At 36.3% G+C, this 16,917-nt stretch overlaps 1 protein-coding gene across 3 annotated transcripts in view; it reads left to right on the top strand.

Moving 5' to 3' along the window:
- Positions 1–1,578: 1,578 nt before the first annotated feature.
- Positions 1,579–16,917, top strand: part of SLC24A2 (solute carrier family 24 member 2) — a 112,585-nt gene continuing 97,246 nt past the window's right edge. For all 3 annotated transcript variants that reach the window (XM_026866443.1, XM_026866445.1, XM_026866444.1), the window contains exon 1: positions 1,579–2,651. In XM_026866443.1, the coding sequence (XP_026722244.1) occupies positions 1,719–2,651 (933 nt within the window). In that variant the 5' untranslated portion in view covers positions 1,579–1,718. The remainder of the gene's footprint in view (positions 2,652–16,917) is intronic.

The following is a 16,917-nucleotide window of genomic DNA, read 5'->3' on the forward strand; positions in this document are numbered from 1 at the left end:
GCCGCCCTCCGGCGGAGGATGGGGTGTCGGTGTGGGAGCGGTCTGGCTGGGCGCTGCGGTGAGAGTTGCAGGGCAGAGGACAGCCCGGGCGCTTCCCCGTTCCCTATTCTTGTGATTGGTAACGGTGTGGGGCGATCGGCCCACCCGCCGGGAATCGCACACAGCAGCGGTAGTGCCGTTCCGGTGTCTTTCCTGCTTACTGTCTTTATGGCAGTCCGGTGAGCAACAACTTTAAGGTGGAAAATAAAATATCTCCACTGAGGTGCTGTATCTTGCAGATGATGTGTCTCTATGACATCTTCTTAGTACGGAAGCCGTTTATAAAAATCGATGGAAACTGCACGTGACTTAATAACGTTTATAAGTTATAGTTGTAATTCTGTATTTGAGAATACAGAATCAATGTTCTACTGATTAATAGGTTGTTTGGTATTCAGTTGTTATCACAAATTACTTGAATAAGTGCTGTAACAAACTATTTTTTGACTGTAATAGTAAGGACTAACAATTTTATTTAGAAAGTATTTCATATTTTGTGTCGTATAGAATGCAACTTACTATGCATAATGCATACATAACTAATTTCTACATTACATGTGTTCTTCAAATTCAGTAACCAAATCACCTGTTACTGTACAGAGGTTTTTTCCTGTGTTAATAGTACTGTTGGTTTAATATACTTAGCTCTGACATACATGAGTAGTTCTCACATAGTTTAATTTCTCACAGTTTCATTTGTTTCAGGACCAAGTCCTGCGTAAATTTAAACTATCCTCTTAAAGAGGAGCACGTTTAAAAGATACTTACCGCTTGGGTATTCTTAGTAACTTCCTACATTTAAAGCTGAATGTGTGACATAAGCCAAAAAAAAAACCAGAGGTGAATGAAAATTTTGTCTTAGCTAGTCCAAGATAGTGTCCTAGGTCTGGCCAGAATCAAGCTGAGGTCTCTGTATAAACTTAAGTCGACTTTGCAGAGGAATTAAAGAAACTATGGATGTGTTACATCTTAATTTTGATCTTGTTCCAATGGTATAGTCTTTTACCTATATATCAATGACCATTGCTCTATGCACACGTTAACATTTCAATTAAATCTGCCTCAGCTGCCTAAAGGTCTGATGAGATGCTTGTTAGCACTTTGATTGCTTTTTCATACATCGTTGCTCCTGCTTTTGGGATTTGGATGTTACATGATCATGGTAAAAAGTAATTACAGAAGGTGTATCCATTAAAATAGTAGTTGATGTATGCACTAAAATAGTAGTTTCTTAAATTTTATGCAACGTTTGGAGACCGTTTTTACTTTCCACTAGGGTTTTTTTTGTCAGCAACTGAGAGCAGTGGCTCAGAGGCATATGAGAGGCATAAAATGATCTGCGTACTGATAGACTGTTATCCACAGGGTTACTGCTGAAACAAACTTATTGATGAGATGTGATAGGCTTTTATGTTACAGTTGGTAATATTCTGCTTTAAATTTTAAATTTAACCCCGTCTGTAAAATGCTTTTTTAGAAGCTTCTAATCCCATGCTGTTTCACTAATATTAATAATACCTGTTTGTCCTTTTAAGACAAATGAAGAAAATACTTCATATGAAGAGTAAAAGTACTTGATTCTGGAAAAACTCTTAAAGCACTTCTAACTTCAAAGCTGGAAAGAAAAGTATGAAGGAACAATCCATCTGAATCCCTCAGCATCTCACAAAGAACACAAAATGGCTCTTCAGAAAAAAACTGTTGCTGGTATCTTGGAGGAGTGGTGTTTGGAGGAACCACTGTTCAGTTGCAAACAGCACCTGAATGTTAGGAAAAAACTGAGACTGATAAGAATTATAGGGCTTCTTGTCAGTGTAGTGGCCATTAGTACCTTCTCTCTTTCAATTAGTGCCTTTTTCAAGATGGAACCACATAGCATGGCATTGGCCAGCAGACTAGATAGCCAAAACCTGGTGCGTGGGCACCAAAGGACTCTGTTGGATTTCATGGAAGAGAATGAAAATGGCACTCCAGACCCACACCCTTCTATGAAATATGAAGATGAGCACGTCAATGCAACAGATGATCATGCCAAGGGAGAATACCCCAAGGACCTTTTCTCTCTTGAGGAGAGAAGAAAGGGAGCAGTGATCCTCCATATAATTGGAATGATTTACATGTTTATAGCCTTAGCCATAGTCTGCGATGAGTTCTTTGTTCCTTCCTTGACTGTCATCATTGAAAAACTGGCCATATCTGATGATGTAGCAGGGGCAACCTTCATGGCTGCTGGTGGGTCAGCCCCAGAACTCTTCACCTCTTTAATAGGAGTGTTTATATCCCACAGCAATGTTGGCATTGGTACAATAGTGGGATCTGCTGTGTTCAATATCTTGTTTGTTATTGGAATGTGTGCTTTATTTTCTAGAGAGATCTTGAACCTTACTTGGTGGCCACTCTTTCGAGATGTGTCCTTTTACATCGTTGACTTGATCTTGCTAATCATCTTTTTTCTGGATAACTTGATCATGTGGTGGGAAAGCTTAACTCTCCTGACAGCTTATTTTTGCTATGTGACTTTCATGAAGTTCAATGTTCAAGTAGAAGAATGGGTGAAGAAATTTTTAAACAGGAACAAGGTTGAGAAGGTAACAGCAGACACTGAAGGAAAGGTTGGTCAATTTTTAATTAGCATATATGTAATGATGTCCTTGCAATTGCTGAGCCCTTCTATGTCATAAAGATCCTAATATAGTACAGTAAGCAGTATGAAAAGGTTTCATGTTTTGCTAAAAGCTCTTTTTATCTAATTAGTCCAGTAGGATTGAAAATATAAAACATGAGGTGGCCTTCTGGTAAATCAATAGCTTTTAACTTCAGAATGATCCAAATCACACAGAAAGCAAGAAAAAATACCAGCAAAAAGACAAAACTTTACTCAGCATTTTGGCACATTGATGAGGTCTGTGATATATAGCTACTATTTTTTCCCTGAGCTTTTGGGTTAAGCAATATCTGGGGAGGATCTTGGGACAAAATTAGACTTTTTAAAGACTTCCAATGCTTCTGAAGAAAAAAAAAAAAAGGCAAATCAGAAAAATATACAAAGGCATTTTTATACATGTTTTTAATCTACTGATGGTGATATACAGTATTAACTTCCAGATGTAATTAGTGGCAGTTACATGAGAAAAATCCAAAGCAAATTAATTTTTGGCCTAATACCTGGCCACAAGGAAAGAAGGGTATTTATGCACAGAAGGCTTGATGGCAATTACTATCATCTTTTAAAAAGCTGTCTTCTTAAAGTAGGCTATATTTAAGGAACTTATGAAGCTAAACCTATAAATATTTATGTATGTAGCAGTATGTTAATTGGATATTTAATACTGAAATTTAAATATCTTATTTATCCAGAGTCTCAGGGAACTGTTCATTGTTTTGTTACTTTTGTTTAACAGCCCTGTATGAGTGGTTCAGAAGAGACACAATCCACTGATACATGTGTACAGGTGTATAAAGAAGTGGATAGAGAGATGAAGCACATATAACTGTAGAGAGGGGCTACTTCTCTGTGACTCTCGGGAAACATGATTCTGTCTATATGTCTAACTTCGAAAAGAGAGATTGATGTTTTAGCAGTATGGACAGGTGCTTTCATTTTTAGGACAAGCCACAAAAAAAGTCTACCAAAAATAAAACCAGAAAATTCTCTGGGTTTTAATTTTCCTGTACACTTACTAAGTTTATATTTTCCTTTTTGTTCTGTTTCTTTTCCAGAATCAGCATACTCATCTTCATCTTTCTCAAAATGCATAATCGGGCTTTTATAAGTAAATTAAAAGAAGGGTCAACAGCAACAAAGTATTTGCCATAATGAATCAAGGACTTTTTAAACTACATTAGTTAGCTTCTAAATAATATAATATTTCACAATGTATTGTAGTGATGACAGTTTGTGCTAAATATATGTAATGATAGGAAGAGACTATGGTATATGAAGCAACTGTTTAATGCGCCTTCATCAGTCCATAAACTAGATTTGAAGGAAACATGAATCTGTAACTGGTCTTAAATAACAGTCAGTAAGAAAAGTAACTGCTTTGGGTTGTCCAGGCTAAACAGCAGGATAAAGTAGCTGTATACCATGGTAAGCGCTCAGTTATTTTCAGCTGAATAGAAGAATAAACATTTATTATGTTCAATATGGCTTGCAGATGATTTGAAGTACTCTAGATGGACTTGATTTTAAAAGATATCTTTAGAAGCACTCATTTATTGTTTGATATATTAATTACTTTTTCTTATACTTTATTCATATTAGAGGTGCACAGAATTCAGATGGGGTGAAAAAATACAGAAAAGTGGGTTATTTTTCCTAAAAATACAAGCTTTGCTTCATAAGTTTCAGGCATATATTTTTCATGGATTGACGTGATGTTAATTAAAATAATAAAATGATGTATTAGCAAATCATTGAATAATAGAGGGGGATGAAAGATATGCTCTAATTTTGTTGCAGTTTAGCTAATATGTATTTTCCATTTCTTGGGGAAAATAGCTTCTGAAGCTATCAGACCATGTGTTTCTTCTATGAGCCATGCCGTAAAGGCAGATTTTTGAATATTCAGCTAACACTTTGAAATTATAATTCATTATGAATTATTTTACTATTCAGTTGAACTGCACGTAGGAGGGTGACTGAACTGGTTTTCTGATAGCAAGGATGTCACAGATTTATGTTCTTGGGAGAGAGTCTCACCAAAGTTATGCGTTCATTTACTGTTATGAGATAATTGGTTTTGTGTGGTTGTTTTTTTTTTTTTTTTTTTTTTTTTTTAAATAAGCATATAATCCCAAGCCTGATAGAAATGCCTAGGATTTTTAGCTCGAAAGCTGTTGCCTAAAGCAAAGGATAAAATGTTTTTGTAGTCTGAGATCTGGCACTTAGTAGTGAATGCAAGGCACATGGGTGCTTATTTTGTAACCAGTAGAGACAACAATATTGCAGAAGTGGCTTTTGGTGGCAAAGGATGCTTAATTTCTACAGTGTTAGCTGCTAGACTAGATTGGTTCCAGTCCTCAAGAGTGTGCTGTGTCAATGCAGAAAAATTGTATATAATCAAATTAGTATATCAAATGCAGAATTTGCAACCTCAGTTGTTTCTAATGGAAACGTTTTCGCTCTTGCCCCCCATTAGGACAGAGAATTGCTTGGCAGCTCTCTGGAATCAGTGGGCTAGAGTGTCCTGAAGTAACTTTATTTCAGGCGTGTATAGAAAATTCTCTTCTTTCCTCTAACCAATACCCCTTCTGCCTACCTGTTGTTGATTTTGCTGTTGCCAAACTGGCAAGCATTCTGCTAAAAAACTGTGCCTGCCATATTTACATTTAGGACTTTGTGTCGTAATCCGAGAGCAGCTCAGCGAAGTTGAGAGGACTAAATAAGGCATCACGAAGCTGGATAGTTGAAGGGTTAGGTGACTTAATAGCAAATAAATATCAAGGAGTAAAAATCTGATAAGATTCAAAACCTCTTTCAATACTAAAATGTATTTTAATGTTAATTTTAGTACTTTTATTATCAATCATCTTGAAAAGTTGAAGAAAGTTTTATGTTCTCAAGAAGGACAGTATTTCTGATGAGAAAAAGTTCTTAAATCTGAAATAATTTTTCTGCTTAGCCGTCGTTTGCTCTGAATATATTCATTGTGTTGCTAGAAGTCATAAGTATCTCTAGATGTCTTTTAGGTTCCTTTCTCTCTTCTCTGTTTTCAAGAATTGAAGCACTTTTTTTGCACTAGAAAACTGTGAATATTCAAACTTAACTTTTTCTGATCTTATTTTCTTTACTGTGTCAGTTACTTGTACAAAGTGAATGCAGATAGGGTACTCAATATGAATTTCATTGTGCTCACTACTTTCCTCCAAAAGCTTTAAACCAAATAAGTCTGGGTTCTTAAAGGGTAAGGTTGAGAAAATTTGGTAACTTGAATTTTGGCAGCAATTTGGTGACACTGATGAGAACAGACTACAAGATTTTTGCATTTAGAGTCCATGGGGTGCATTGACAAGGTCCTGTTTGAACTGTGGATAGTCTCACGCCTTGTCTGACCTTCAAAGAAGCCTGATGGCAGTCTGACACTGATGGACTCCAGAGATCATGTGACATAGATTAAAAAATTATGAAATATGAAGAAGCAAGACAGCATGAAAAACCAGGTGGTGAAATTCTACAATGTAGGGTGGCATATGCAGACCAAGTTGAGTCCCTGACAAGTGACACCACACCCTGTGGGCTGCCCTGAATGGGCCCTACAGTAGGTAGTGTGATCCACCACCAGATACCTCCAAAAGTCCTTTCTAGCCTACCTTATTTTGTGACATGATTTTTATGTAGTTATCATGCAAAGAACAGATGAGTTTTTAGGACTGGGGAGGAAACTTTGATATTAATTATACACCATCTTCAGTTATGTGAAGGTGTTTAAAAGCAGAGGCTTGAAACTGAATATAATGGACAAGGAGAGGAAATGTACAATGTTCTTAAAAATAAGACTTTTTTGAGCTTCTACAGTTTTAGTCTTTTCTTCATAGTCTGTAACGGTCAATGCATGTTGAATACACTAGATCATGGTAGAACATCATGTGACATTACATTTCAAAGTACTTCTTTAATGTAGTGTGACGATCATTGCATAAATACTTGAATCTGATCACTCAGTAAATAACTCAAAACAGTTCTGTTTTGCAACTAGAACAGAATGTGGGTGGCACAGGGATATTGTGCAATGACATCTGTTTCACTGACAGTACCATTTTAGATAAATAGCTTATGGTATATACAAGACAGTTACAGTTTTTCTACATTTACAGAGAACTGCATTTGAAAAATGAGCTATTTTTACCAACAAAACATAGTTTGACAATATTTTATTGCCAATTTTGTTGTCTTAAGAAACTTGAATATCTTGTGCATGATATTTTAGGATCTATATTAATCTCGTGTTGCCACGTTGTATTTGCATTCTAAAGGAAAGGTTGTTAACAGTATTTTTGGGTACTTGGTGGTTATATTTACACTGCACACGCACAGTCACTTATAATGTATGATCTAATACATGTTTGTTTAAGGAAAAACACTAATTACCTGCATGCGTACAGGGGAAAAAAAAAAAAAAAATCGGCAAAAGGTCTGAGTTTGTAGTTGGTTTGAGCTACTGAACAGGCTTTTCTCAGGGCTTCTTAATGTTGAATCCACAGAACCAGTAACTGTAACTCTATCTATGGAATAGCCTTTCATCACCAACAAAAGATATTTTAAAGCGGTGTTTCACAGGTCATAGGGAGATCAGAGTCTTTTTCTACAGATACTTCACAGTTGGTCTACTTGTGCAAGCCTGTGTGTAAATATAGAGCTATGAGTATCTGGATCTTGCACATCAACATTTGCAAGATGGTTGCATTGTTTGGAACATGAGCATCACCGCTGTCCTTGTAACATGTTTTGTTTTGATAAAACCCTGGGTTTGTGTTATGTTTTATCTGCTTTTATTATCTCAAAAACTTTCAAGTTACTTCTGTGTTAACTTAATGTTACTCCAGTAGCAGTAACAGTTAATTTGACTTGAGTATTTAGCGTTGTTTCAATTTAGGGCTGTTACTGACATATCTAAAGGCAGATATATTATATATACAGCCATTAGTACAGTGAAATGGATATCATTCTCAGTTTGTTTTAGCACTTCTCAGTAATTTATTGACTACAAAGCAATGATTATAGTGTTTTTCACCACTGGAAACTCAGTTTTGTATGTGTATATACCCTGGTAACGAGCAGAAAGTGACAGAATAGAAATGAAGGTTAAATGCTCTTGAATCATGCCCATCCACTAAGATTCATTAGGCAACGCTTACTAATTGTGGTGGGAAAAGAAAGGCTAAAACTGTTCTACCTTTTAATTAACTGCAAGGGGACAACATATCCATCAATACATTTAAAAATAAAAACCATATGTAGTACGTAATTAAAAGGAAGTCAGATGATACTCCTCAGAGGCTACACAAAACCAGCTGTGTTGGCAAATGTTCACCATGCTGTATTTAAGAAGAACTCCAGACATGTTTAAATTTGTTGTGCTAGAAGCTGCACAAAGAAAGGAATATGCAGTCCAGAAGTCAGGAGCCTTTATCAACGTTTTTCCTTCTGTCATCTCGGTACTTTGGTCTGGACACTCAACAGGATGTGGGAACTACAGGAGACTGTAGGTGGAATTTTATTCCCCAAATCAGTATATCAGACCTCAAAATATCTGCCTGCTTGGGGGTACTTAAACTCTGGAAGAGCTTCACTTTAAAACAGAGATCTTCAGTAGTCATAGTTTTGCTTCCAGGCTTACTCAGAAATGCCAGACCTTGGTGGAGCAGCATGGTACTGATTTTCCATCTAACCCACATTCCTCTATTTTTATTTTTTTTTTCCCCCAAACTGTTTCTCCAAATTTACCTCCCAGACAAATATTTAAAATAATCCGGTGGCTTTTACAAGTTCTTAAGATTCTGGTGGTGAGAGTGCTCAACTTTTATGCAATTATATAACAGATTTTCACATTCACGGCTCACTTCACGTGGTGCCCCACTCAACATATAAAATTTTGAGTTACAAGGCACAGCTCACTCCCCTAATTTTTCTGGCCTTGTTTTAAAAAGCCATAGTGAACACACCTCACTGTGTTTTTAAAGGGTGGGTGTAGGTACCTACCTTTTCTAAAGTGTGGGTGGTGGGTGGTGGAAGCTGCCCTAGGGCAGTGCTTGTTGCAGCATTGGAGGTGCCACAGTACAGTGATGTCTTGGTCACTGCTGACTTTAAGGTGGCCTTGGCCTTTCTGAGTGGTGACACTCCCTTCGGCAGCCAGCACTATACCACCAGGTCCACATGCCAAAAAAAATGAGGCTTTATGAAATGCTTCTGCCCTGTTAATGATCTGGGGGTTGGTTGGTTTTGTTAACAAGAGTCAGTTTTCCACTGCCAACTGCAGAGGTGAGAAAACAGTTCCTTTTGGGTCCTTTATCCTTCCAAAATTGTTTCCAAGTATTCAGGTATTTTGCTTTTGTAGCTGTAGAATAAGATTATAACCAATTTCAATTTGTTACTACATAATGGATAGTATGTTTATACTGAAGTCCTATAACAAAAGCAATGTAGAAGTGGAAAAGCATAACAGTCAGGACAGTTTATAAAATAAAGATATGTGCCCATGCTTGTCTGGTTTGTTGAAAGCCAGGCTATTTAACCATAGAAATTAGAGCTCTTATGTACAGAAAGCTTTTGAAAGGACTGAAGCTAAAGTGAACAGTCTGGGTTCCTATTTTTTCTTGCTTGTGGTTGGACATTTGTATGTTTTTATGGAGATGGTCTAAATCAATGTGGGATTTGGACATCTGTTAACCTTTTACACCTTAGGTATAGACAACAAACATACAAAACCAGCAAGTGCTTTCTCGTAAACAGCAATCACTATAGTACCTGTATTTCAAAATTAAAATAGCTTCCCTTTGTTCTTTTATCCAAAATTCAGAATCTTATTTTAGTCAGCAAAGAAAAGAAATACAGTGAAAAAGTAAGTCTGAAAGTATATATTTTAAAAGTTCTATGTGGGATGAGAGAGTATTAAAAGTAGTTTATACACAAGGTGTAAAACAGATGGGAAGATGTATTAGGTATGAGTGTAAGTAAACAGTTGTAATGTCTATAACGATTAAGACATCTCTTACCTATTTAGACACTTTTTTTTTGCTATTTATAAAATACTTTCATATAAAGAATAAGAGTTCTTAATTTCTCTCCAGTCACTTACAATGTTCTGCTTAACTTGCAAATTATGTCTAGTGTGATATTACTAATTTTTAGAACAAAGAGTGGGGTTTCCTTCACCTTAACCTAGATTAGCCATATTCCATTGTATTTCAGCCAACTCTTATTTAAATATCACTTTTGATAATTTAATTTAATGGCTGGTTCCATTAATCTGTGTAGCAGTAAATTTGCTATGGGCACAAACTAGAGATTCAAATTCCTTCTTGGCACTGGCAGGTTTTTTTAGAACATAAAATCACAACATACAGTAAAATCAGATAACTGTCATGAATTTATTGTGTACAGATCAGTTGTTATGCATCATAAGGTGAGATACAGGTGGTTTAGAAAAAGGAAGGTGACTGTTTTTTAACAGTCCAGTGATTTTAATCCAAAACCACTCATTAAGTACTTCTCTTGAAAATCACTATCTTCCTTTATCAGTACAAACCAAATACCTGAGTAGTACTTAGAAGTGTGTTTCAAAATTCTGGAAACAGAGTGTCAGTGAGAACTCCTTCTTATAGAATACTCTTGACACCTTATTGTTCTGTTTTAACAGACACAACTAATTCAACTATTATTAATTTTCATACCAAAGTACTGAGATGATAATCTGGTCTCCATCACACTAGATGCTTAGACAACTGTATGAAATTACAGTTCTTTCCCTCAGTATTTTATGGTGGAAAAACATAAATACCTTTCAGAGTATGTGGTAAGAAGCATATGATTCATCAAGTATATAATTTTATGTATACTGATATATCCTTCTATATAGCTAGCTTACCATCAGTCTTTTCCTCATCATCCGACCTTTCACTGAGTTGCTAATTATTTATTACACATAAATGTCCAGGAGGTAATTTAAAGAAATATTTTATTTCTCTGTATGATTTAGCAATAGATATTTGCAAGTATCGGTTGTTATAAACTGACTTCTTAAAATTGGCTGAGTCAGAGTTCCCAATTTCTTTATTTAGCAAGCGGCAACAAGCAAAACAGCGCTGAGGCGGCCGGGGAGTCTCCTGCTCCAACAACGGACCGCACCCTCCGGGGCACTCTGTTTCAATCTTATCCTACAAAATATTACATAGTCATTATACTTCTATACATATTCATTACTTGAACCCGCCTACTCCCGCTTCGTATGGTAATTAGCTTATCAGTCCTTCACGCTTGCGCAGAAGTTGAAACTACAGGCAGGGGTCTTCAAATCATGGGGGGTGGTCTTCTGGGAGGAAGGCCATAGGTCCTCCTCACAGTGTACTTTTCACCTTTCACTTGTAATGTGATCCTCTGAGATTTTAGTGTTCTTATCAGTCTAGGCCCAGTAATCTCTTTGCATAATGAGATTCATGGTCGTGAACATCCTCCTGTTTTATTCAATCATGCGCCTGCAATTCTCCTCATCTTCTGACCTACAGATGCTTTTTCTCTTGTTGTTCCCCTTTTTTTTTTTTTTTTTTTTTACACTACCATGTTAGTTCAATTAAGCATTTGCTGTTAGTATTACACAATATGCAATAGTTCATATTACAGTTCGCTGAATTTGATGAACAGATGGTTTACCACCTATCACATCAGTCAATGATGCATCCAGTACAAGGCAGCATCTTTTGTATAGCAGGACCTAAGCCAAAATAGTAGTGGTTGATAGTATTTTACTTTTTGGAAAAATGGGCAGATCAGATGGTTTGAGCTTAGTTTGGTTTTGTTGTAAATTTGTGTGTGTGAAATTCTTGCAATTGTATTGTTAAGAGCAGGTCACTGTCCCAGACAAACTGAAAATCCTAAATTAGAGCAGCCTCAGGGCATACTTTTGGTGAACCAATTACATTTGACAGAAAATATTGTAGTATTAAATTCTTTTGCAGGCAATACCTGTAACTTTTGAGGAAACAGAGTTGCTATTTGCAGTCATGGGTTGTTGTTGGCTTACATGTGTTCCTATCTGAAAAGAGGAAATGAAAAATATGTCATCTTGGAAAAACAGCCATTGCCTTGCTGGCAGTAGAATTGAGCCCCATGGCTTGGGAGGGCAATGAGAATTTTAACTGTTCATCATCCACATGTTTCTGCAGCAGGTGGAGGGTTCAGAGCTCATGCTGCCTTCCAAGCAGCTTTACCTAGCAGCATAACTACTGCTCTACCTTAGTCAACAGTGGCTCACTTTGGGTAATTTTACTTGCCCTGTCAGATACAATTTCATCAGGGCAGTTCAAAGAAGTTACTGCTCAGTTACTGTGTTTTGCACTACTGCATTTTTATTTCACTGTCCTCCATGTCATTGAAGTTGTATTCATTTACACAAATAGCCATGAATAGCAATGATCTTAGATGACTTCTTTTGAGGTGATTGTGTGAGAATAGGCCTAAAGATATGTGTGCAATGAGATTAACACTGCTATGAAGTGCTACATTTAAGGGACGAATAGATTGGTGCAGAATAATTTCTTGTTCAAAGAAGAATAAGGATAGCCCAGGAAATTTGACTACATACTACACTCATAATTTTTCCTCAGGGATTAATCCTGCTTTATCACCTCTTAACTGCTTGCTGTTGGCAGTCTAGTCTAAAGTGGGTGGTAATACTAGTGACATTTATGGCATAACTACCTAATGTAAACTTTTCACAGTCTCACTTTGCTTTAAAATGGTTCTAGCAGATATAGTGCACTAAGGAAAAGGCATGTCTGCTGTCACCGCCTGTGTTTGGTGATCTTCAGGGCATTGTCTGAGGCCTGTCCAAGGAAGAAGGTTGAAGTTTGCAGGGTTTATAACACTGGAGGATAAGCACCTCTTTTGGGGTTAATCACATGTTAATTTTGTTGTTTAATTTCTGGTGCAAACTTTTATCAAATTACTAATTAAATCCCTTTTATTGCTATGAGGCACAATCACCAAGTTATCTTTTTCCTGTTTTATGGCAATGATATATCTGAGTGGAAAAATCACAGATTTTAGAACTCCAGAAACTGCTTTGTCCAGGAGTAGTTAGAAATAGTTCATATTATTAAGTGATTTACATGTTTTTGAAGCAGTCATCTGAAGTAATTTTAAAGCATCATGCTGTCTAGGAGCTACTTTTGGTTTCTGTATAATTTTATTGCTATTTAAATATTCCCTTTATTTGCTTTATTCTTAATTGTGTGTATTTGCTACACTGCTTTAATCTGGAATGTTTCTGCATGGAAGCCTGTCCTGCTTGAAGGCTTCATCTTGGCTGGATTTTTAAATGCTGCAGTGATATAAATAATTATGAAATATTCTGCAAAGTTTGGATTAAGAAGTGGTTATTATTTCCTCTCTCTATTGAAGACCATGACAAAGAGTTAAGTTCTCCAGTCCAGAATGAGTTTTTTGATTCATATATATCTTGAAGTAGGCACGGCAATGTGCCTACAATGACGGAATATGTGCATCTCCTCTCACTCAAAACCCAACAGCAAAATTCCTCTAAAATTTGGTCAGAGAATGATCGTGGCCTAAAATCTGCCACTCAGAATCCTACTCTACACATTATAACAAAGTGACTTTATAAACTTTGAATTATCTTGTTCTTGGTCTGTACTGGAACCATTCACCATTTGCATGTATGTGTGTGTATAGGCATGCCTATGTATACACATGCATGTATAATCATGACTCTGCAAACTATGTAGGCCATACAAAAGGTCAATGAGATACAGTGCACATGTATGGGATGGTAATTTGCCTGCTTCCTCCATCATTTCACCTAGACTCTGCCTAGTAACCTATTTCCATAAGACTTACTCAAATATTTAAAATTTTTGAGTGGCACATTTCTCATAGTTTTTTTCCAGATTAGCTGTTCAGAGAAATATGTCTGTGTTTTCTCCTTAAATTTGGACTCCTTCCAAGCAACAAATCACTTCTCCCTGAGGCTAAGGATGTGATATACTGAGGTATTGACATATTTTATTACAACTTAATATATCAGTAATTCCTGATATCCTGTGCCTCTACAGGGATGGAAACAGGAGGTCTGCATCACTGGAGAGAGATGTTTTCTCAGTTTCCAGTGAGGTATCAGGGGTTGATTGTATGACGGGAATAGCCCAGGGCACTATTCTTTACTACATGACATTTCATGCAGAGAAAAGGTCCTTTCTTATTCAGAGGAAAGGCCAACAGCTGGAATTACAATGCCTAAATTTGTTATAGAAGCAAGAAACTGCACAGTTAGAATGTGAATTTAAAGTATTACTTTTTTCACAACTCAGAAAGCATAAGTCTTTTTAAGCAAAGGAATAGAAATGTTGCCAGACCCCTTCCCTAATTATTCACAAATATATATCTGCAAGTGTATGTACTAATACAAGCAATTAACTGCAAACATCAGTACTGAAAATCAGTAATTTTAAATATATTGGATTGAAGAGATTTATGGAATTATTTGGATAACTTCCTTTGTCAGTATTTTGCTCGCAAGCAATTGCATATTTAGAATTAAATATATAGTGTATGTATTTAGATCCAAAAACATGCAACTTCTTTCCTATTAAGGAATCTTGCAGGTGCACATGCAAAAAGAAATACAGACCTTCGTTTTAAAATAGCAGCATAGGCTCAGTAACAGCTATGGACTGAATTTCAAACTCATGCCTTAGTTGTGGATTTAATGGTCGAGAAGTGGTTCTCTTTCATTTAATCTTAGAAACCCATGGCTTTCAAGCCTCAAAGAACATTGTAATGTGCTGTAGGAAGGTTTATTTCTAATAGCTCAATTGGATTACTGTGTGCAAGAAAAACAATGGTCAGTATATTGATGGCAATGTAGAACATGTGGCATCTGAGAGAAAGGTAGTAGATACAGCAGTGGTGAGGCTTGGTGGAAACTGGCAAACAAACCACATACCATATATGAGGCTCTCCTTTACTGGCATGATGGTTTTGAAGCATCTTAGTAAACATAATCTTTTTAGCAGGCATTTTTTACCAAAGTTTTAAATGTTAGTAAATTTCCTACTTAAGAATTCTTCCCATCATTAACAGTATTGTCCCTACTTTAAAATATTAGGAGACATAGGGTAAACAATGATATTGGACTTGAACAAACCTGTAGGTGTAGATTATTATAAGTGCAAGATTTTTTTTTTTTTTTTTTTTTTTTTTTTTTTTTGAAAGGGAAAGGACTACACTGAATATAAGGTAGGTTTGAAGTTGATGGCAAGTTTTGCTGTTGGTTTTATGAAAGTGAAATTAAGCCCAAAAGTCAGAACATTGAGAATTATGATCTTCCTGCTTCTCTGGTCTCTCTGTGCCACTGTATAATCCCAATCCTCTGAACTGCTTTCCTTCTATATTAAATCAACCCTAGCAAACAAAGCAATTTCTTTTGGACTCAGAGCAAGCAAAACAGGCTTTATCAGTTTTCTGTGCCCTTTGACTTAAACTGGAAAAGGTCATTCAGTGTTTCACAGACTGGTCTGTCCTGTCATGTGGGTAGTTTTTGGATTATTGATAAATCTCAAAGCATTATTAGATGGTGGGCCCATAATAGTCTTTTCTCAGGCACCTCATCCCAAGAAACCATTGCTGTCTTCATCATTTTTTAGGCATCCATCTCTTTAAGGGGGATACTGGGTACAGGTGAAATCAGTTAATTACTTTCTGAAATGTAAGAAGAGATATTGCTCTACAGTTAATTAGTATACATACAGGCACATTTCTGTGAGTGATACAGTGGAAGAGAGCTTTTCTCTGTAAATAACCTGGTCTTTATATGGAAAAATAGTATACAAAAATAAAAAGGCAGACTAACTAATTTTCAGATTTAGTTGATCTGCATTCAAAATTGTCAATGAGAAGTTCAAGACTTAAATAATTACAGAATCCAATTCCTGACCCCAGATACATCTGGCTTAGTTGTGCTGTCTGACCTGTTAATATAATCTCCTCAGGTTACTTCTGGGATCAGCACAGAGAAATGAGCATTTTTAAAGTGTGGCTTTGATCTTTACTATAAGGATTAATCTTCTCCTAACCTGAAACTGGGCAGACTTAATCTGGCATTACCTACAGCAATAGGTTGGTAAAATCTTAAAAGCCGTCTCCTGTGCTTGTATTGCAATAGCCTGAATACATATCATGGTGTTGCCTTTTCTAACACTTGAAATTACGTCACATTGTGGTGAGGGTGACAACCTGATGTCATTTTCCACATGGTCACCTTAGAGATAGGGGTGATTCAAAATTACTGGTTTTTTCTCTGCCAATAAGCAAAATAAAATACTTATTTAGGTGCTAATCAAGTTTGTGAACATATAATTTACTCCCTTGGTATTCAGGTCAGTATGTAGGTATCACATGTGGTTCTAAAGAGGTGCATATGGCAAATGAACTATCAAGTGAGTCTTACTGTTATTTATAGAAAAGTCACTGGCACTGCAGCCACAGAGGCTGTTAAGATATATCATAGAAGATTTTTCTGGATTACCATTTTGATAAAATGAGGTATAATAACTTTACAAGAATTAAGTATTAGTTAACTAATTAACTTGTTCTTTAATTAATTAAATTTTCATTAGCCTTCAGTGTGGATGGCTGAACATTTACAGCGAATGAACTGCATTGTATACAGCTCCTAAAATAACGAGGAAACCCGTATTAGGATTCTGCAACTCCAGTTTCCAAAGGAAAAATTAGTGGCTAATTATGAAAATTCAGATTACATTGTTGTTGCTCCATCTGCTTTTCACTGCCTTTGGAAGTTTATTCTTCACAATTAAATGCTAATTGTTGTTTTCAAATATTTTACAATATAGTGAGGGATTAGAGCCTGCTGTGACAAAGCATATGTGCACACAAGTCCCTTAAAAGGAAATCGGGTTGCAGTCATAGGTTATTGAGACTTGTTCGTTGAGTTTGGGTAGGTAATTTCTTTCACTATATCTCAGATCCCCTCAAACTTGTAAAGTTATATGACTACCTTATTTGTGGAAACAAAAAAACCCTGGAAGTCCTTTGATGTCACCCCATTAAGATAATCAAGGCTAAAACGTCTGTGTATAGCAAGAAGAGAGTGGTATTTCAGTCATGAAATGTAGAGCATCATC

This window comes from Athene cunicularia (assembly GCF_003259725.1).
Source record: "Athene cunicularia isolate RWA chromosome Z unlocalized genomic scaffold, athCun1 chrZ_part2, whole genome shotgun sequence".
Classification (NCBI taxonomy): Eukaryota; Metazoa; Chordata; class Aves; order Strigiformes; family Strigidae; genus Athene; species Athene cunicularia.